We start from the raw sequence: 16,033 nt of genomic DNA, 5'->3' as shown, positions 1-16,033 counted from the left end.
TTAACTGCTACCACTCACTAATGAAGCTTCAGACAATAAACCCACGTGAAACTTCCAACAATTGTGATTTTAAAAGTGTCACTGATGCACACTAACTCGATTGCAGTTTGAATAAAGAAAGTAAAAAAAATTCTCTGTGTGTGTATGTATGCACATATGGCACTTGGCAGCACCTGCTTTGCAGGCTAAGTAGCTATGTAGCTTATGTCTGAGATGTTCAGTTCTGGAGATAACTAATTTTTTTAAATTAAAAAAAATGCTCTTAGAAAAAAGCAGACCCAACTTGTAAAAAAGTCTGCAAACTTTAATACATACTGCTATTAAGAGCTCAGATATACATTCTATAGTATTTTTTCAAAGCTAGGGCTAAACACAATGAAATGCACAAGTACCTTTTGTAAGGAAGAGTATAGATACTATGTATTACTCCTTCACTTGCTCTTTTCATGTTAATTAACAAATATTAAACCAATACATCAAAAAAAACATTTAAAAAGGAAAATATGAACTCCTACTATTTTGCATTCATACAGCATCTTTAATTAAAGCTTGCCTCGAGCTTCTCGCAGGATGTTAAGAAAGAAGCAATTCCAATGAGCTTTTAAGATGGCACAGCAGCCCCTGGCAGAACTCAGTCCTTGAGATACATGCTCAGACTCTCTCGTTCCTCCTCTTAAGTGCTAGCCTCCACCATTCCCAGCCAAAAAAAGACACGTATTAGTAAAATGGAAGAGCACACACTACCTTGATCATTCAGTGCCTGAGTGGGATCTTTCAGAAGGGCTGCATATTTATGAAGAAGATTTACCATCACCTCCAGAAGTCCCACTTCCCTGAAGACATCCTTAAAGATGTAGTCATGACGGGTGAACTTAAGGAGTGTCTTCATGGCAATGATGCTACACTGAAAAGAAGTGCTGGATTTTAAAAGGATGCTCACACTGATCAGTTCTTTACAGGGTATGTAATTCAAGCTGAAGACAACAAATTCCAGCATCTCAAAGTATTTGGTCTGCACTTCTGGAAGTTTAGGAATTTTCTCTGCAAACTGAGACAATGTGTGCTGCGATTCCAAAATGAAGTAGTTGGCATTGTCCGCCATATAAATATTCATGATGGCATCAAGGATGATTTGTGCTAGATAGTTGGTTTTTGCTCTCAAAAATGCATTCTGGAGGACTGAAAATGCTTGAATATTCCTCACACTATGACCTAAATCAGGAAACAGAGCGGGATGGGAGAAAAAAGGAAAGAGAAAATTCTTAATCATCATAAACAATGAGTACACTTATTAATAATGATCCATGCATTTTAATAAGTGTGAATAAAATAACAGCATGTGTCATGTATAATAAATATTTTTATTAAAACTGAGTCTTCAAAAAAGCCTCTGCACGATCACTTACATTGCAAATCCTACAATCTACTGTTCATTAAGATGGCATCTTCACCTTTGAAAGTAAATGTTTATATTAGCAGCTAAGTGAAAGATCATTTGTTTAAAATAGGTAAGCAAGCTGACCTATTGTTAAAACATGCAACAGGATACAGTTCTAGAGACAAAACAAAGCCTGCCTGTCATCTACCCAGGCCATAAGAAAACTCATTACAGCAACATGTTCTGTATTCCATAATGCAGAACGCAACTCTGTTCTTGTATTGGGTTTGCGTGGCAAGGTTTTGGTAGTGGGGGGGCTACAGGGGGGGCTTCTGTGAGAAGATGCCAGAAGCTTCCCCTATGTCCGATAGAGCCAATGCCAGACGGCTCCAAGATGGACCTGCTGCTGGACAAGGCTGAGCCCATCAGCAACGGTGGTAGCGCCTCTGGGATAACATATTTAAGAAAGGGAAAAAAAAGTTACTGCGCAGCAGCAATTGCAGCCAGAGAGAGGAGTGAGAAGATGTGAGAGAAACAACTCCGCAGACACCAAGGTCAGTGAAGAAGGAGGGGGAGGAGGTGCTCCAGGCACCGGAGCAGAGATTCCCCTGCAGCCCGCGGGGAAGACCATGGTGAGGCAGGCTGTCCCCCTGCAGCCCATGGAGGTCCACAGTGGAGCAGATATCCACCTGCAGCCCATGGAGGACCCCACGCCAGAGCAGGTGGAGGCCCAAAGGAGGCTGTGACCCCATGGGAAGCCCACACTAGAGCAGGAGCCTGGCAGGACCTGTGGAGAGAGGAGCCCACGCTGGAGCAGGTTTGCTGGCAGGACTTGTGACCCCGCGAGGGACCCACGCTGGAGCAGTCTGTTCCTGAAGGACTGCATCCCGTGGAAAGGACCCATGCTGGAGCAGTTCGTGAAGAACTGCAGCCCGTGGGAAGGACTCACATTGGAGAAGTTCGTGAAGGACTGTCTCCCGTGGGAGGGACCCCACGCTGGAGCAGGGGAAGAGTGCGAGGAGTTCTCCCCCTGAGGAGGAAGGAGCGGCAGAAACAACGTGTGATGAACTGACCACAAGCCCCATTCCCCATCCCTCTGTGTCACTGTGGGGGGAGGAGGTAGAGAATTCGGGAGTAAAGTTAAGCCTGGGAAGAAGGGAGGGGTGGGGGGAAGGTGTTTTTAAGATTTGGTTTTATTTCTCATTATCCTACTCTGATTTGACTGGTAATAAATTAAATTATTTTTTTTTCCCCAAGTCGAGTCTGTTTTGCCCGGTACTTGCTGAGTGATCTCCCTGTCCTTATCTCGACCCATGAGCCTTTTGTTATATTTTCTCTCCCCTGTCCAGCTGAGGAGGGGGAGTGATAGAGCGGCTTTGGTGGGCACCTGGCATCCAGCTAGGGTCAACCCACCACAGTTCTCTAGAAGTACTCGGCAGGCTAAGTTTAGAATAACAGCCATCTGTATCCCCTCACTCAGAGCAATAAGCAATGACAAATCCTCGTCAGCCAGGTTCAAAGCTAGACAACATGCATGGCCTCCAAATCATCCTCTTGCTTCCACTCTTTGGCAATCGCCTGCGAGAATAGCTATGTGTAGAGAAACTCCACAGGGCAGCATAAGGCCGGCAGTTGCCTTCCTTCCACAGAGAGGCTGCTCTTGCTCAGGTCTGGATGAACTGGTGTGAACGACCATACCAGTATCAGAAGGTGGCACGGGGCTGGCTTTGAGAATCAGGCCCGGGAATAAGAAAGCTTTGGCAGGGTCCAGTACTTTTAATGATTACGGAATTAAAACAAAGGGAAAGAGTTATAAAGCATAAGGTAGCTATAATATTAGCACATAAAGACCTCACATCTTTAAAAGCTCGTCAAATTTCTTCTTGTAAGTACCTTCAAGTTGAATAAAATCTCATTCATTTAGCCAAAGAATGCATCACTTATGAGCGCTTCCTGTGGCCCCAGAATTTTCTATGGGCAGATATTATTTTTATTCTACTAAAAAGATGCCTCAAAGCCAACTTTTTTAACTTCTACAGGAACAGTATAAGTCATGGTGGACAAATCCCATGACACAGAAAACAACTAATGGTAAAAATAATAAAAAAAAAAAAAAAAAATCAAGAGCGAGAACTTGAAACACATTCTAAACAAAGCATTTAAGATGCTCTAACAATAAAATCTTATTTTCAAACAAGCTATAAGCAAACCGTTAACCTGATTTAAAAACCCTTTCATAAACAAAGAATCCTGATTTATTACATATGCTCTGTGGAATGCTACTCTCTTCATTGTTTATAAACTAAGTTGTCCAATTTAAAAGTAAATTCAATTATCTTCGTGTCTAGCCTCACCACCTTCCCTGCCAGTATTTCTCCAGAAGGCAACAGGAAAATTCCTTGAAAACTAACATGGAACAATTTCACACACTGGAAGAATATTAATGTTACATTGTAAGTCACACTCATTTGTTTCTAAAAGGATGTTTTTTACCTGCTTTCTTTACAATGAACAATGTTGAAAAGGGGATTTAGAGCTTATTAAATGCGACAGGAACATAGGTAGTGACAGATACAACTATTTATATTTAGTATCAACAGTTGTTCCAGGCAATCAAGCAGATTAATAAATTATCTTTGATTATTATGAGGACCCCTGAAGAAACCAAATCTTAACCAGCTCTTCAGAGTTCAAGAACTAAAAGGATTTAAATAGAAACAGTTAAGAAAATGAGCTAGTATGGTCTTCATAAAAAGACAACTTGCCAATGTAGTGAAAAGCAGGTAAAAGGAACTGAGGGATATCATGACAAATACCAGAATATTAAACAGAAGAATTCCTTTGGAGATTGCAATAGGCCATGCTTCTCTCATACTATTATATCAGAAAAACTGATTAGCTTAAGCAAAAATTAGTATGTTGTTATCAAAACATGGAGAAGTTAAGCTCTGAGTGTGACTATCATCATCTATCTCTATTTAGTGCAAAGGGAAAACAATTCCCATGAACAATGAACTCTCTCAATACCAGAGAAAGGAAGTCATTGTCCAAGGAACCTAGATATACAAGAGAAACACTGAAAGTAAATCCATTAGTCTATAAATCTATAAATGTAACCCTATCACAAAAGTTTTTCTTGTATCCCTGGTATTCCTAAATCCCATAAAAAGTCCAAGTAACAAACTAGCTCCACAGTCACTATTAAATTCCAAACTCCTTAGTTACATACAAGACTTACCTGAATTTCAAGTTTATACACAAGACATGAAAAATAAGTTTATTTTTATAAAACCCTTTCTCCCCTCAGAATTCCTCAACCTTATCTCCATATCATAATTGACTGTGGTTGCAAGCACACCACAGATTTCACCACTCTGTGAACACTGGTGATGAAACAACAGATTTCATCTCACAAGTTACACTTGCCTAAGCTGACAAAAGCTAACAGAAAGGAAATCTGGAGGGGTAGGGTGGGAATCAAACCAGCACATCAGCCTTTCACATCAGTTTAATAATAGCAGCTTAAAAGACCGTAAATCAAATCAGTGCATCTCTCCATTATGATAATCTTTTAAAATGTCCATGTAGAAACTGTCAGCTTTGCAGTGAGAGATGTTTGACTCAGCCTTTTGTCCTCAAAGACAAAAGCCCTACACTTTCGTCTTTGTGTACCAACCCCAAAATAGAACCTTTGAGACCAACAGAACCAAGTATTTGGTATGCAATCTTAGTAAAAGAACCTAGACTCAATTGCAAATGGTTTGTGTAGTATACAGCTTCTCTGTATTTTGTTGTTTACATTTAAAAAACAAAAAAACAAACAGAGGGAGAAAGAAAGCACACTCACCTTTGCCTGCAGGCTGTGGGACTGCAAATCCAGGTAGTAGGAAAGGTACTCCAGTGGTAACACCAGCTGGCTTTAATTCATTGACACCATATGTTGTTAAGGAAGTTATCAAATTAACTAAGTCCTTCAAAGCATCCTTAGATTCAGCCTCTTTTGCCTGTTCTAATCTAAAGAAAACACAATAGATCAAGTTAGCAGCACTAGTTTATTTCAACTCGAATCACTTTAATAAGATATCTCTTCCATTTTACTCTGTTAGAGACCACATTTTTGCTGCCCTGTTCCTGTAGTATTTTACATGTTCTCTGTTCATATTTCATACCATTAAGTCAGTCAAACCTTATTGGATTTATGAGAGCATACATTTATTTGCCATAGAAATTCACCTCATAAATCTTTCCTTGAACTCAATAGTCTGCTAAAAAGCAGCACAGACATGAAAATTACTTTTAAAATCCTCTTACAAACATGAAGCTATTGAACAGGAAAATACCTAGATAGTCTGTCATTATATAAATCCATAATTAACTTGCTAGATTATATCTGCCACTTTGAGAGTTAATATTCTATGCTAATGAAATGGTATCTTGGTAGAAGCCTAACACTTAGAAGCACACAATGAAACATCTTCATTAGAACTACAGTCGCTTACCTTTGAACGCAAGAGGGTGGAAATGCTAACATCCCATTCCAACCATTGTTTCCTGCCAGCAGCGCACCGTCAGACCAAACCCTAAAAACTGAGTCCGAACCCTAGAACAATCCTCATTTTCCTTCTACTTCACCAAAAATTAAACCACGTTTAACTACTTACTAACTCTATAGTCTCTATAGATCTCGGGAGAAAGCTGGGGACCACAATCTCCTATTCGCTCATGCAATGCGAGCTATATTTTTCTTCTTGCTGACAAGTGACCATGGAAGCCCTTAGAAGCAGCTCAATTCCGCATCCTCCATCTTCTTCTCAGTCAGATATGTGGCTGAACCTCCTTCAAACAGCCATTACGGAAGCACTTAGCTCACCTACTGCCATTCTACTAATCATGCACATGCCCTGCTCTTTCACATCATCAAGGTGAAATTACATACTTGCTCCTTTGGTCCTTACAGACCTCCTGCAATTTCTTATTAAGTCACCTCCTTCACATGTCCTTCTGCATTATCAGCTCCAAAGCCTTTCTTCTTTGCAGCTTGAGGCCCAGTGTCCAGATTTCATACCCCCACGTGACAGTCATCTTCACAATAATGTCATAGAGCTGAACAAGTCTCTGTCAGTAGGTTTGAGCCAAAACATGTCCAGGGAGAATACATTACTGTTGTTCATCACTGACTGATACATAGGCTTGTCCAAAATGATCATTTTTTGAAACAAACTATGTTTTGATTTGAAGATCAAATAAACTAAAACTTACAAGAAACAGCAAGAGATATGGCCATCAAAACAGCAGTCATGTTTTGAACCATCTTCCATCTCCTCTACAATACACTAATTGCTAACAAATACACCACATGTTGGTGTGCACTGTTCATCTTATCCGAGGCATTTCTGCAAGAATCTTTGCAAGTTTTCTAGAACCACCCCGGGAAGAAGTGAGGATAATGCATTCCTACACTTTTAACCTTTAGTGATGTCAACTGAAGAACCCAGGTGCTCTCCTTCTTCAATCAGACATGCAAACCTCTAGTCTTCCTATACCTCTGTCAGGGATCCCCCATTCTTTGATTTAAAGGATAAGCAAGCTCAGGAGAGAGTTTGTTTAAAACACTTGATCTACAGAGGATCACTTTTGTACCTGAAAATGAAAGTCTTAATGACAATGCGTTCCCCTCAAATTCCACCTAATCTCTGGCTGACAGTTTCTGGAAAACAGCTGAGTTTGAATTACATTGCTTTGAATGAATGCGTTAGTAAATGTAACATACTCAAAAACACCTTTTATACTACAAGAACAATAACAATTCCTTAATAGGTGTTTTAGCTTTTGTGGCATAGAAGATAATTTATGAATAATTTTAACTGTGATTAAGAATTTCAAATGCCATGTCTATGTCTGGTATCCATTTAAAACAAACAAACAAAAAAACCAAAAACATACCACGTAGTAGAAAATTCAGTTCAAATATTTGGGTGCCAAAACCTAGCATCCAAAATGAACGACTTGAAGAGGGAGATAACAACATTAACACTTCTCATTAATGGCCATTACAGCACCGTTGTAAGCGTCTTTGAGCCGAGTATACTTCATAAGGTGTACACTCATAGACATCATTTCCCAGTTTCTGTCTTGAATTTGTAAAACACATATATATTTCAACAGCTAAGCATGCTTCTTCAGAACTTCATATCCAAACAAAGCAACACAGACTGACCACAGATTTTACACAAATAATGCAGCAGACATTAATTTGCTGAGTGAGAAATAAAAGAATGAAGTTTCTTTCATGGAAAGAAAGAAAATCATGGATGGATCATACATCCAAGTTTCGTTTGGGCAGGCATTTTCATTACCATATTTTGTGATGCATTAGCAAGTTAGCAATACCTTTAATAAAAAATACAAATTAAAAAAATATATACATATATACACTGATTCCCTAGTAACATGAGAGTTCTCTCCAGCACTCTGGTATTAGAGCTTCTGTACAAAAATGTCTCTTCAATACTAAGTAGCATGCCTTCAATACTAAGTAGCATGCATCATATTTACGTACATGATTTTTCATTACGATAGTATGTTAAAACAAAACAAAAAAAAACCCCAGCCAAACCCAAAAATCACTAGTTGCAGTAAAAATTTCATTTTCTGAATTTTTTCTACATTTTTAGTACCTGTTGTTTTTAAGCATCTGCTTTCTTAGCATATACAGAAACATTTAGTAATAAACCAGTACCAATGAATAAAAAAGTTAAACAATGCAGTTTCATAAATGGAGAGAAGCACATAATTTCATGCTTTGGTCCTAATATCTTCATTTCATAATAACGTATAATCACTTATTTGTTCAAACCTATTCACCTATTCTTTATTGAGAAATCTTTTCAGGAAAAGCTCACAGTGATCTGTCTGTATTCCTTCAAGCACTTTTGCATACCTGAGGAGGAGGTCACAGAGGAAGTTGTATCCTTGCCATATCCTAAAATCATCCAACAACGTTTGGGATACATCACTGGAATCTTTGAGGAAACAAGAAAGTCCAGCAAACATCTCAACTATTTCTAGGGGAGAAAGGTCATCAGACTGCTGCATGTTCTGAACACACGTGGACAAACATTCCTTTTCTGAAAAGAATCACAATTAAGAAATTTAGGATTTTACTGACATTAATCACAAGAAGCATGACTAGTACAAGAATCATGGCAATAAGGTAACTGTTAATTATCTCTTATCACATGACATTTACTATCACAGAGCACTTGAAGACGAGTAGAATTCTCAAGTGGCTTTGGATCTGAACTCTAACCTCTTTTTGCCAACCCCTTCCTCCCTTTTATAATCTTTACTCTTGTAAGGAGGAGACTGTGTAGACAAATAGGGTTTTTTTACCTAAAAAGTTTGACCGGATAACTCAGCAGAATAAAAAGACAAATATGGCAACTGTAAATAATTCTAAAACATCTTTTTTTCTTTTAAAACACAAAGTTATACAAAGCACTGATTAAACTGTTACTGATGCTAGGTAAAACCCTACACATAACCCTTTATATCATGCCTTCTTATTGCTACTTTCGTTAGCATTTCTTTGACTGGCATATTTGCTTGCCCGATAAATCTTGATCAAAAAGAGACAGCTCATCTCATTCTGCATACCTCTCACACTCCATCAGTTCATTGGTCAGTTGCAAAAAGCTTTCCCAAATCTATAGTCAGATTTTAGGTTGCACTCCTGTTTTAAAGATACTCCCTTCAATTATCTGCTATTTTAACTTCGCAGCATGCGCAAGACAAGTGCAAATCTTTCTAACTAGACTGATAACAAAATTTCCCAGAGATCAAATCAAAGCATGAGATAGTGAAAGGATGCTCCTTTGCATATGATAAAATGTCTTAACTTTTTTCCTGAATATGAGATGAGCCTCTTGACAGATGTTGTTATCTCTTAAGTCAGGTTCATTTTTTTATCAACAAGCAAGACGGAATGCCGACTGGTTTTCTTTTTAAGATTTTATTTCACTTTTTAAAGAACCTAGACTACCTTTTGATGCACCAGCCTCACTCCTCTGTGGATCAAGCCCATAGAGAAGAAATAACGGTAGTAGCTGCAATATGCCAAACGACACAGTCAAAACTCGTTTTTTTCTTTATTGCGCTTCATAACGTTTTCACATATACACATACACCTTCTACACTCATCAAAAACCCACCAGAAGGCTGTTACAGATGCAGGCAAAATACCTATCACCTTTTAAGTCCTATCTGAAAATACTTAACTGATGACTATTCTGTGCTTCCAAGTGATAGTGTACATTCACCTCTTTCTGACTGGAATTGGAAACACGCTGCTAGCACAAGAAAAAACACAAACTGAAATTTTCTGTGAAGAATGTGGGAGTAGGGTGACGTATTTCATAAACTGTCAAAATGGTTTTCTGAAGCCTTGTAACTACTTGCTTTCCAGGGTGTGAGGAAACTGTGGGTTTCTTTCTCTCCAGTAGGTGTACACTGCTAAAATGTATAATAAGGATATTAGTTCACTTCAACAGTCGTTCCAATTTAAAAACTACAAATGCTTCTATGTGGTCCTACAGTCTAAAAGCCCTAAATATAATATTAGAAACATATTCTACCAAATTTCCTACCTCAAATCCTATATAGCTAAACATCCATGCAGTTTTAAATTAATGCAACACAAGTATTTTGTATGCAAAGCTGCTCCCGGGCAGCTAATATCCTCTCCAACACTGGTTTTCATCTCACTTTGCTCTTGCAAATTCTTTGTCATGAACCAGCTTGGCAGCTGCCCTTGCTAAGCAGACCTTAACCAGTCCCTTGTAAAGATATATGATGAATGAAGTACTTCTTATATTAGCTACCAAAATCTGTAACCAGCTACAGAAATACCTCTGTATGCTACAGTTTCCATGCCTGAAACAGTCAGGATGCTATTTGTCTCAAAAAAGGATAGGAGATAAAATGGAATGATTCTGGCTGCTTCAGTCACTTGGTGGCTCGCAGGCTGGATTAAGCCCATGAGATGATTTTATTTTGGCCTTCAGGATGCACAAAACCTGCAATCTGTAAGCTGTATGGCAAGGTAGGGAAGACAAGGACCTGGCAGAAGAAATGCAGGCTGGCTGAACGGTCAGCAATCTAGTCAGTCAGCCAACAGGGAAAACGCAGGGAGCTGCAAACCCATCCAGCAGCCAGACTCTCCCCAGCTGTGTCCCAAAATCTCCGCACTTGGTTGTGACACAGACTCTAGGACAGGCTACGTGTAAGCTTCCTAGGACCACTGGTACTGAGAGACTGCCTCCTTCAGGCATAGGTGTGGGTCTCAGCCAAGTGAAGGAGAGCCTCCCTGGGCCAGGTCATAGGGACAACGTCCTTGGGTTGGGGATCCCGCAGGGAAGCTGGGCTGGACCACAGGGGAGGAAGCCAGTTGGCTATTCCATCAATCAGCACTTGGAGGTTTGCACTCAAGTGTTTCTGTGCCCACACACCATGCTCCCTCGAGCATTTCCTAGTGCCTGTGTTACACAGGTTTTGCTGTTATCAGGGTATGCCACCCCCGATGTCCTGGATAATGGAGAGTACATTGTAAACAGTCCACCACAGAGGTGGTTATAACAGTCTCACCCAGACTCCTCCTGCAAAAGCAAGATGTCTGGGAAAAAGAATCTTCTCCCAGCATACCCAAATTAGCTCTCCCCAGTTTGTGTAATGCACCAGTATTTACTACAGGGCAGCAGCCTTCATGGGCTTCTAATAGCTCAAACTGCGTCAGCAGAACACATGGAGCTGGTTCCTCTTCCTGCAGCTTCCTCAGGCATCTCCACATTTTTATTGCCAGCTAGAGTGGTGCCCAGACAAGTAGCTGTAAACAGGGCACTGCTAGCTTGCCTCTACAAGGGGCTGCTGCTGCTAATTCAAACACAGGACCACAACCAACTAACTCTCATTAAGAATTAATGCTCACAGCAAAAATGACAAACTTATGCATCTTCCCAGTGAATATTTTTCAATACAAGCAGTTAATGAAGTTACTGAAAGCCTTTCCTTTTAGTTATCATAAACTCTACACCAAAACATGGGGGGAAACTCTATCCTCCAATGTTAAATTGAAATGTGGATGAGGCAGGCTCAGCTACAAACATCTCTCTCACTACACAAGTGCTCTGAAATTTTACCTGTATGTAAATACTTACACGTCCAAACAAAAAGCCTGGAAGCTTTCCTTGATCTATTATTTTCATGCCTATTTCCTAACTAAGAAGACTATGAAAGAAGAAGAACAGAAAAACCTGATAAATAATGTTGGATAAAGACACATACCATGAATGTATTTCACTACATTGACACTAAGGCCATGACGCGATATGGTCATCAGTACTTCCCCTGCACTCTTCCTCCAAGGCAGATTATAGGGAGGGCACCATGAGGTTATTGCACTGAATAGAAGCTGGAGATCATCTTTTTGAGCCAGTTCTTCCGCCGGGGACACAAAACTGCACAATTTTACTAGGATCTGAAATAATAAGTCATGAAACATCTAGCATTAATACCCTGATCATTGCTATTTTTGCCTAGACTTAGTAAAAGGTGAAAACATTATTTCATTTAGCATACACATTAAAAAAGGTAATGCGCTGTTTTCCCTTTGCATGTTGTTTCTGTAATTTGAATTGAAGACAAGGTTATTCAACACATGGTTATTTCAAGTCCCAGTTCAATTTGAAATGACTAACAAAAGATTAGCAGCAGAGTTTAAATCTCTTAGGCTGACACAGCATACTTGTATGGATACCAGGTTATTCCATTCCTGGAGAATCTGCCAGTTACCTAATTTACAGGTCTAAATGCTGCAGTGGGGCAGAGGCTCTGCGAAGCAAACTGTTGTATCCCTTCCTAATGCAGGAAGAAGGCTGTCGATGGGTTGTTGGCAGAGTAGCATCCATAACATGTTGGCCAAATGAAAACAGCCAAAACTGTGTGTCAGGAAAGGCTACAGCAACACTGTAGACCTACCTGGATAACTGGCACCAGGATCTGAATTTCCAGATTACCATAAACAAGACAAAACGCAGCCATGCAACTAAAGTTACTATGTTGTGCTCCCTTTTCTGCATGTTTTGAGGACATCTCATGTCCATTTTGTGTGTTGTGCAGGAAAAGCTGAGGCTCCCTCTCAGGAAACTGGAGGAAGACTTTTGCAAGGCTGTCTGCGTCCAGAGGAGGAGGTTTGGAAGCTATCTGAAACCTCACCCATTCCAGCCAGCTCATTTGAGAGCACCACTTTATGGCCCTTGAAGAGGGACAGAAAAGAGCTGAGTGGTAGTATATTGGGGGGGACTCTATGTGGTAACACTGATCATTTATTAACGCTGCTGACAAACACAGCAAAGCAATTTCTGAAAGATAGCTCACAGCACATCATGATTTCTGTTTTGGAAGACAGCCTGTAGTACTAAGACAAAAAAAAAAAAAAAAAAAAAAAAAAGAGGCAAATGGCTATCTTCTCATATAGTGACTGTTACTGGGCAGACATTGTGGCTAGTAATTGTGGGAATAAGGCTCATCTTTATTTCTGTAGTGCAGGTATCAAAATGCCTCTCAACTGTTATGCTTAACAAATCTTAGCACTGCCTTCAAATCCCTGAAGGATGTGATTGCTGACAGACCTCTATGGTTTTGCATATGTGACTACAATAACCCTACACAGAGATGCATGCAATTTGCACGGGGAAACTGGCAGTATGACCACTGACCCCTTTCTAGCAGTAACTGTCAGCTCCTTCTAAAAGTTTCATCAGGAGAACATATGGGAATTTCTTTGCAAGATCTCCAACTGAAACTTCAGAAAGCAGGAGCAGGTCAGATGGAGTCCCTGGTCTCCCTGGGAAATCTGGGGGATAATTGTAATAGTAACTGCAAGCTCAGATGGTTCCCAAATTTAAATTATTTTTTTCCATATTCATAGTTTATTTCCATAATTAAAGGGAAAATAGCATATATTAAATTAATTCATAGATTATTATCAATACTAACGGTTTTTACTATGTCTATTTCAACCAGTAACAGCCAAAGATACCAAAGACTAGGACCAGTTAAATTAAAACAGAATAATAGTCAACATGTTGCTCCTTTCAAGCAGCTGCGCAGAAGAGCTGCATGCATTTTTGTGGAGGAGATATTTGCCAAGGACAAAAACCACAGGGGGAGTGGAAATTTAACCTCAACTGTGCTTGCAGGAAAATCCATCTTACTCTGAGCCATCAGTTTGTCAAGAATCAAGGAAGAGCAAAACCCGGTTCAAGTGAAAAGTTTCTGGACTTTTCTCACATGAAGTATTTCCATTTCTCTTGCAAATTCCATGACCTATTTTACCTTTCTTACCTGTACAAAGACTTTCTGTAGTAGTGCTCGGCGCTCTGCGAGAGGTAGTTCATTCTGTGCTCCTCCAACTACCTCAGGCACATGTGGAAGGTCAAAAAACAGATATAGACATTTGACAAGTGTGGAAGGCACTGACATTGTAGTCATGCAGTCCACAGTTTTCTGAGGAAAAAGAAAACAGAGAAAAAAAAAAAAAACAGTTCAGCATATCACTATATTCAAAAAGTCATGCTCCTATAACACAGTTGACTCAAATGCTGGTTTTTCTTTCTCACACCTTTGGTGAGGTGTCCACACAGCAGTACAGATTCACCATTTATTCTTGAATGCCTACCTAAACAGTAACCTTAAAAATAGGATCATAATTTATTTACATGACAACAGCATCTAACAGCCACAGTTTGGAGCAGTCACTGCACAGGACAAAAAACAAAAAACTGACAATCTCTGCCAACAGAATCTTACAAGTAAATTACAAGACCTTCAGCCAAGCCCTTATTAGCCATCTATTCTTTGTAGCAGTAGAATGGGAGTGGGAGGAGGACTATTCAATTTATGCTCTCACTTGGCAACAAGGTATAAGCAGGCATAAGGAGCGAGGTAGTAGAAAACATGAAAGCATCAATGGGAAGAAAAGACAAACTGGGGTGGAGGCTGGTGACATACTAAACACAGATAAGATGATGTGCTGAATTATAAAGGCAGATTAGAGCAGAAAGAACAAACCGCGCAGCTGTCCAGTACATTGCCAGAGATCAGCTCTCTGATGGAGGGGAGGGCTGCCCCAAAAGCAGAGGCAGTAAAGATTCACAATACCACCCGCTCATCACTGCTGCTGGCTTCACTTTTCGCAACTGCTATTGCCCTCCTTGAATGGGGAGCCCAAGATCAAAGTCTAAGTGATTTAGGTGCTATATGTGACATGCATCTCATAGGGCACTAAGCAGCAGCATGCAAGAGAAGCTTTTGGGGAACAATAAAAGTTGTGTGCATAATTCAAGAGAACATTATAAATTAAAGTTCCAAAATTATGATTTTTTTTTTTTTAGGCAACTGAAACCACAAGGAGCTAAAGCAGAAGTTCTGTGGCAGTATAACAGAAAAAGGATCTTAACATAGAAAGCAGAATATAGTTACAACATCTTTTAGTGCGTGTTCATGCAGTTCATTGTTTTATTGCTTTTGTCTCTCCCACCCTACAATTTATTTTTAGCCTTGCTGTTTAAGACTAACCTGTCCTGATGAAGCTAGTAAATTGATTGTGGTGAGCAGCATCCAACCTCTACTTGCTTCTTCACTTTGATTGACCTCCAGAAACTGGACTATGGCACGACTTGCAGCCTCTGTAGGGGGGGCAGTTAAAAAAATATAGTAAGAATTCAGTCTGATAGTCTGCAGAAGGAAACATGTCCTCTGAGCAGTCCCGAGCACTGATCATGAAGTCACCTCTGTAGCACTACTTGAAAAAAGGACTAGGCTTAGGCCTACACTCTCCAGACACACATTCCAGTCTTACACACACACTTGGCTTTGACACTAGCAAGGCTGCAAAATGTATGTTTTTAGGTCATGCATCGTCCTTTAAACCAGCAGACAGATTTCAGTAACATGCAGCAACTTTTGTTTGAGTATTTTGGCTTTAACAAATACAACATACTCTTTTCCAGGGACATGAAGTCAGCATCATTTAGTGGTCTCAGTGGGAAAAGCTTATATTCAATTTCTGAAAAAAAGCACTGCACTGAAACAACTGTACAGAGGATAATGGGAAAAGATTGGAGGGAAGGAGAGGTGCAGAAAGACAAAAGGAATAAAAAACAGGAACAAAAGGTAAAATTAAGACTAAGATCAGCAATTACCACATCCCCATCCTACATTTTTTGGGAAATGAAAACACTAACAACTTATGGTTAATTCTTATGATCCGGGAACCACTTCTGGAATTAGATGCTATTCCGTATCAGTCAGAGCCAAAGATAAATATTCAGCCTAGTAAACAAGTTATCAGGCTCAATAAATAAATCAACAGAAAATGCAATCCTATTTCACTCCTGTCTGAATACACACTTATGTTAAGAAATCTATAATGCCAGTCATGATGACTGTCCACTACCCTTAAGGGAAATCTAAAAGCATTTTTCATTAATAACTGCATATCAATCATCTTCAGTGCTTTTAGTGTCAGCTAGGACAGAAAAGGAAGGTGCATAATATTGCTTAAAAAAGGAATTACAAAGGAATTACTAACGGAGGAAT

At 39.7% G+C, this 16,033-nt stretch overlaps 1 protein-coding gene across 1 annotated transcript in view; it reads right to left on the bottom strand.

The window, feature by feature from the left end:
* Window positions 1-16,033, bottom strand: part of WDFY3 (WD repeat and FYVE domain containing 3) — a 145,710-nt gene that overhangs the window by 94,147 nt on the left and 35,530 nt on the right. The window contains exons 4-9 of the mRNA XM_050895386.1: window positions 15,011-15,120; window positions 13,778-13,939; window positions 11,717-11,909; window positions 8,319-8,505; window positions 5,226-5,392; window positions 745-1,212 (exon numbers count right to left, since the gene is read on the bottom strand). Coding sequence (XP_050751343.1) covers window positions 745-1,212; window positions 5,226-5,392; window positions 8,319-8,505; window positions 11,717-11,909; window positions 13,778-13,939; window positions 15,011-15,120 — 1,287 coding nt within the window. The remainder of the gene's footprint in view (window positions 1-744; window positions 1,213-5,225; window positions 5,393-8,318; window positions 8,506-11,716; window positions 11,910-13,777; window positions 13,940-15,010; window positions 15,121-16,033) is intronic.

This window comes from Gymnogyps californianus, chromosome 4, assembly GCF_018139145.2.
Source record: "Gymnogyps californianus isolate 813 chromosome 4, ASM1813914v2, whole genome shotgun sequence".
Lineage (NCBI taxonomy): Eukaryota > Metazoa > Chordata > Aves > Accipitriformes > Cathartidae > Gymnogyps > Gymnogyps californianus.
The sequence above is the reverse complement of the archived record's forward strand: the minus strand, read 5'-3'. Positions and strand labels throughout refer to the sequence as shown.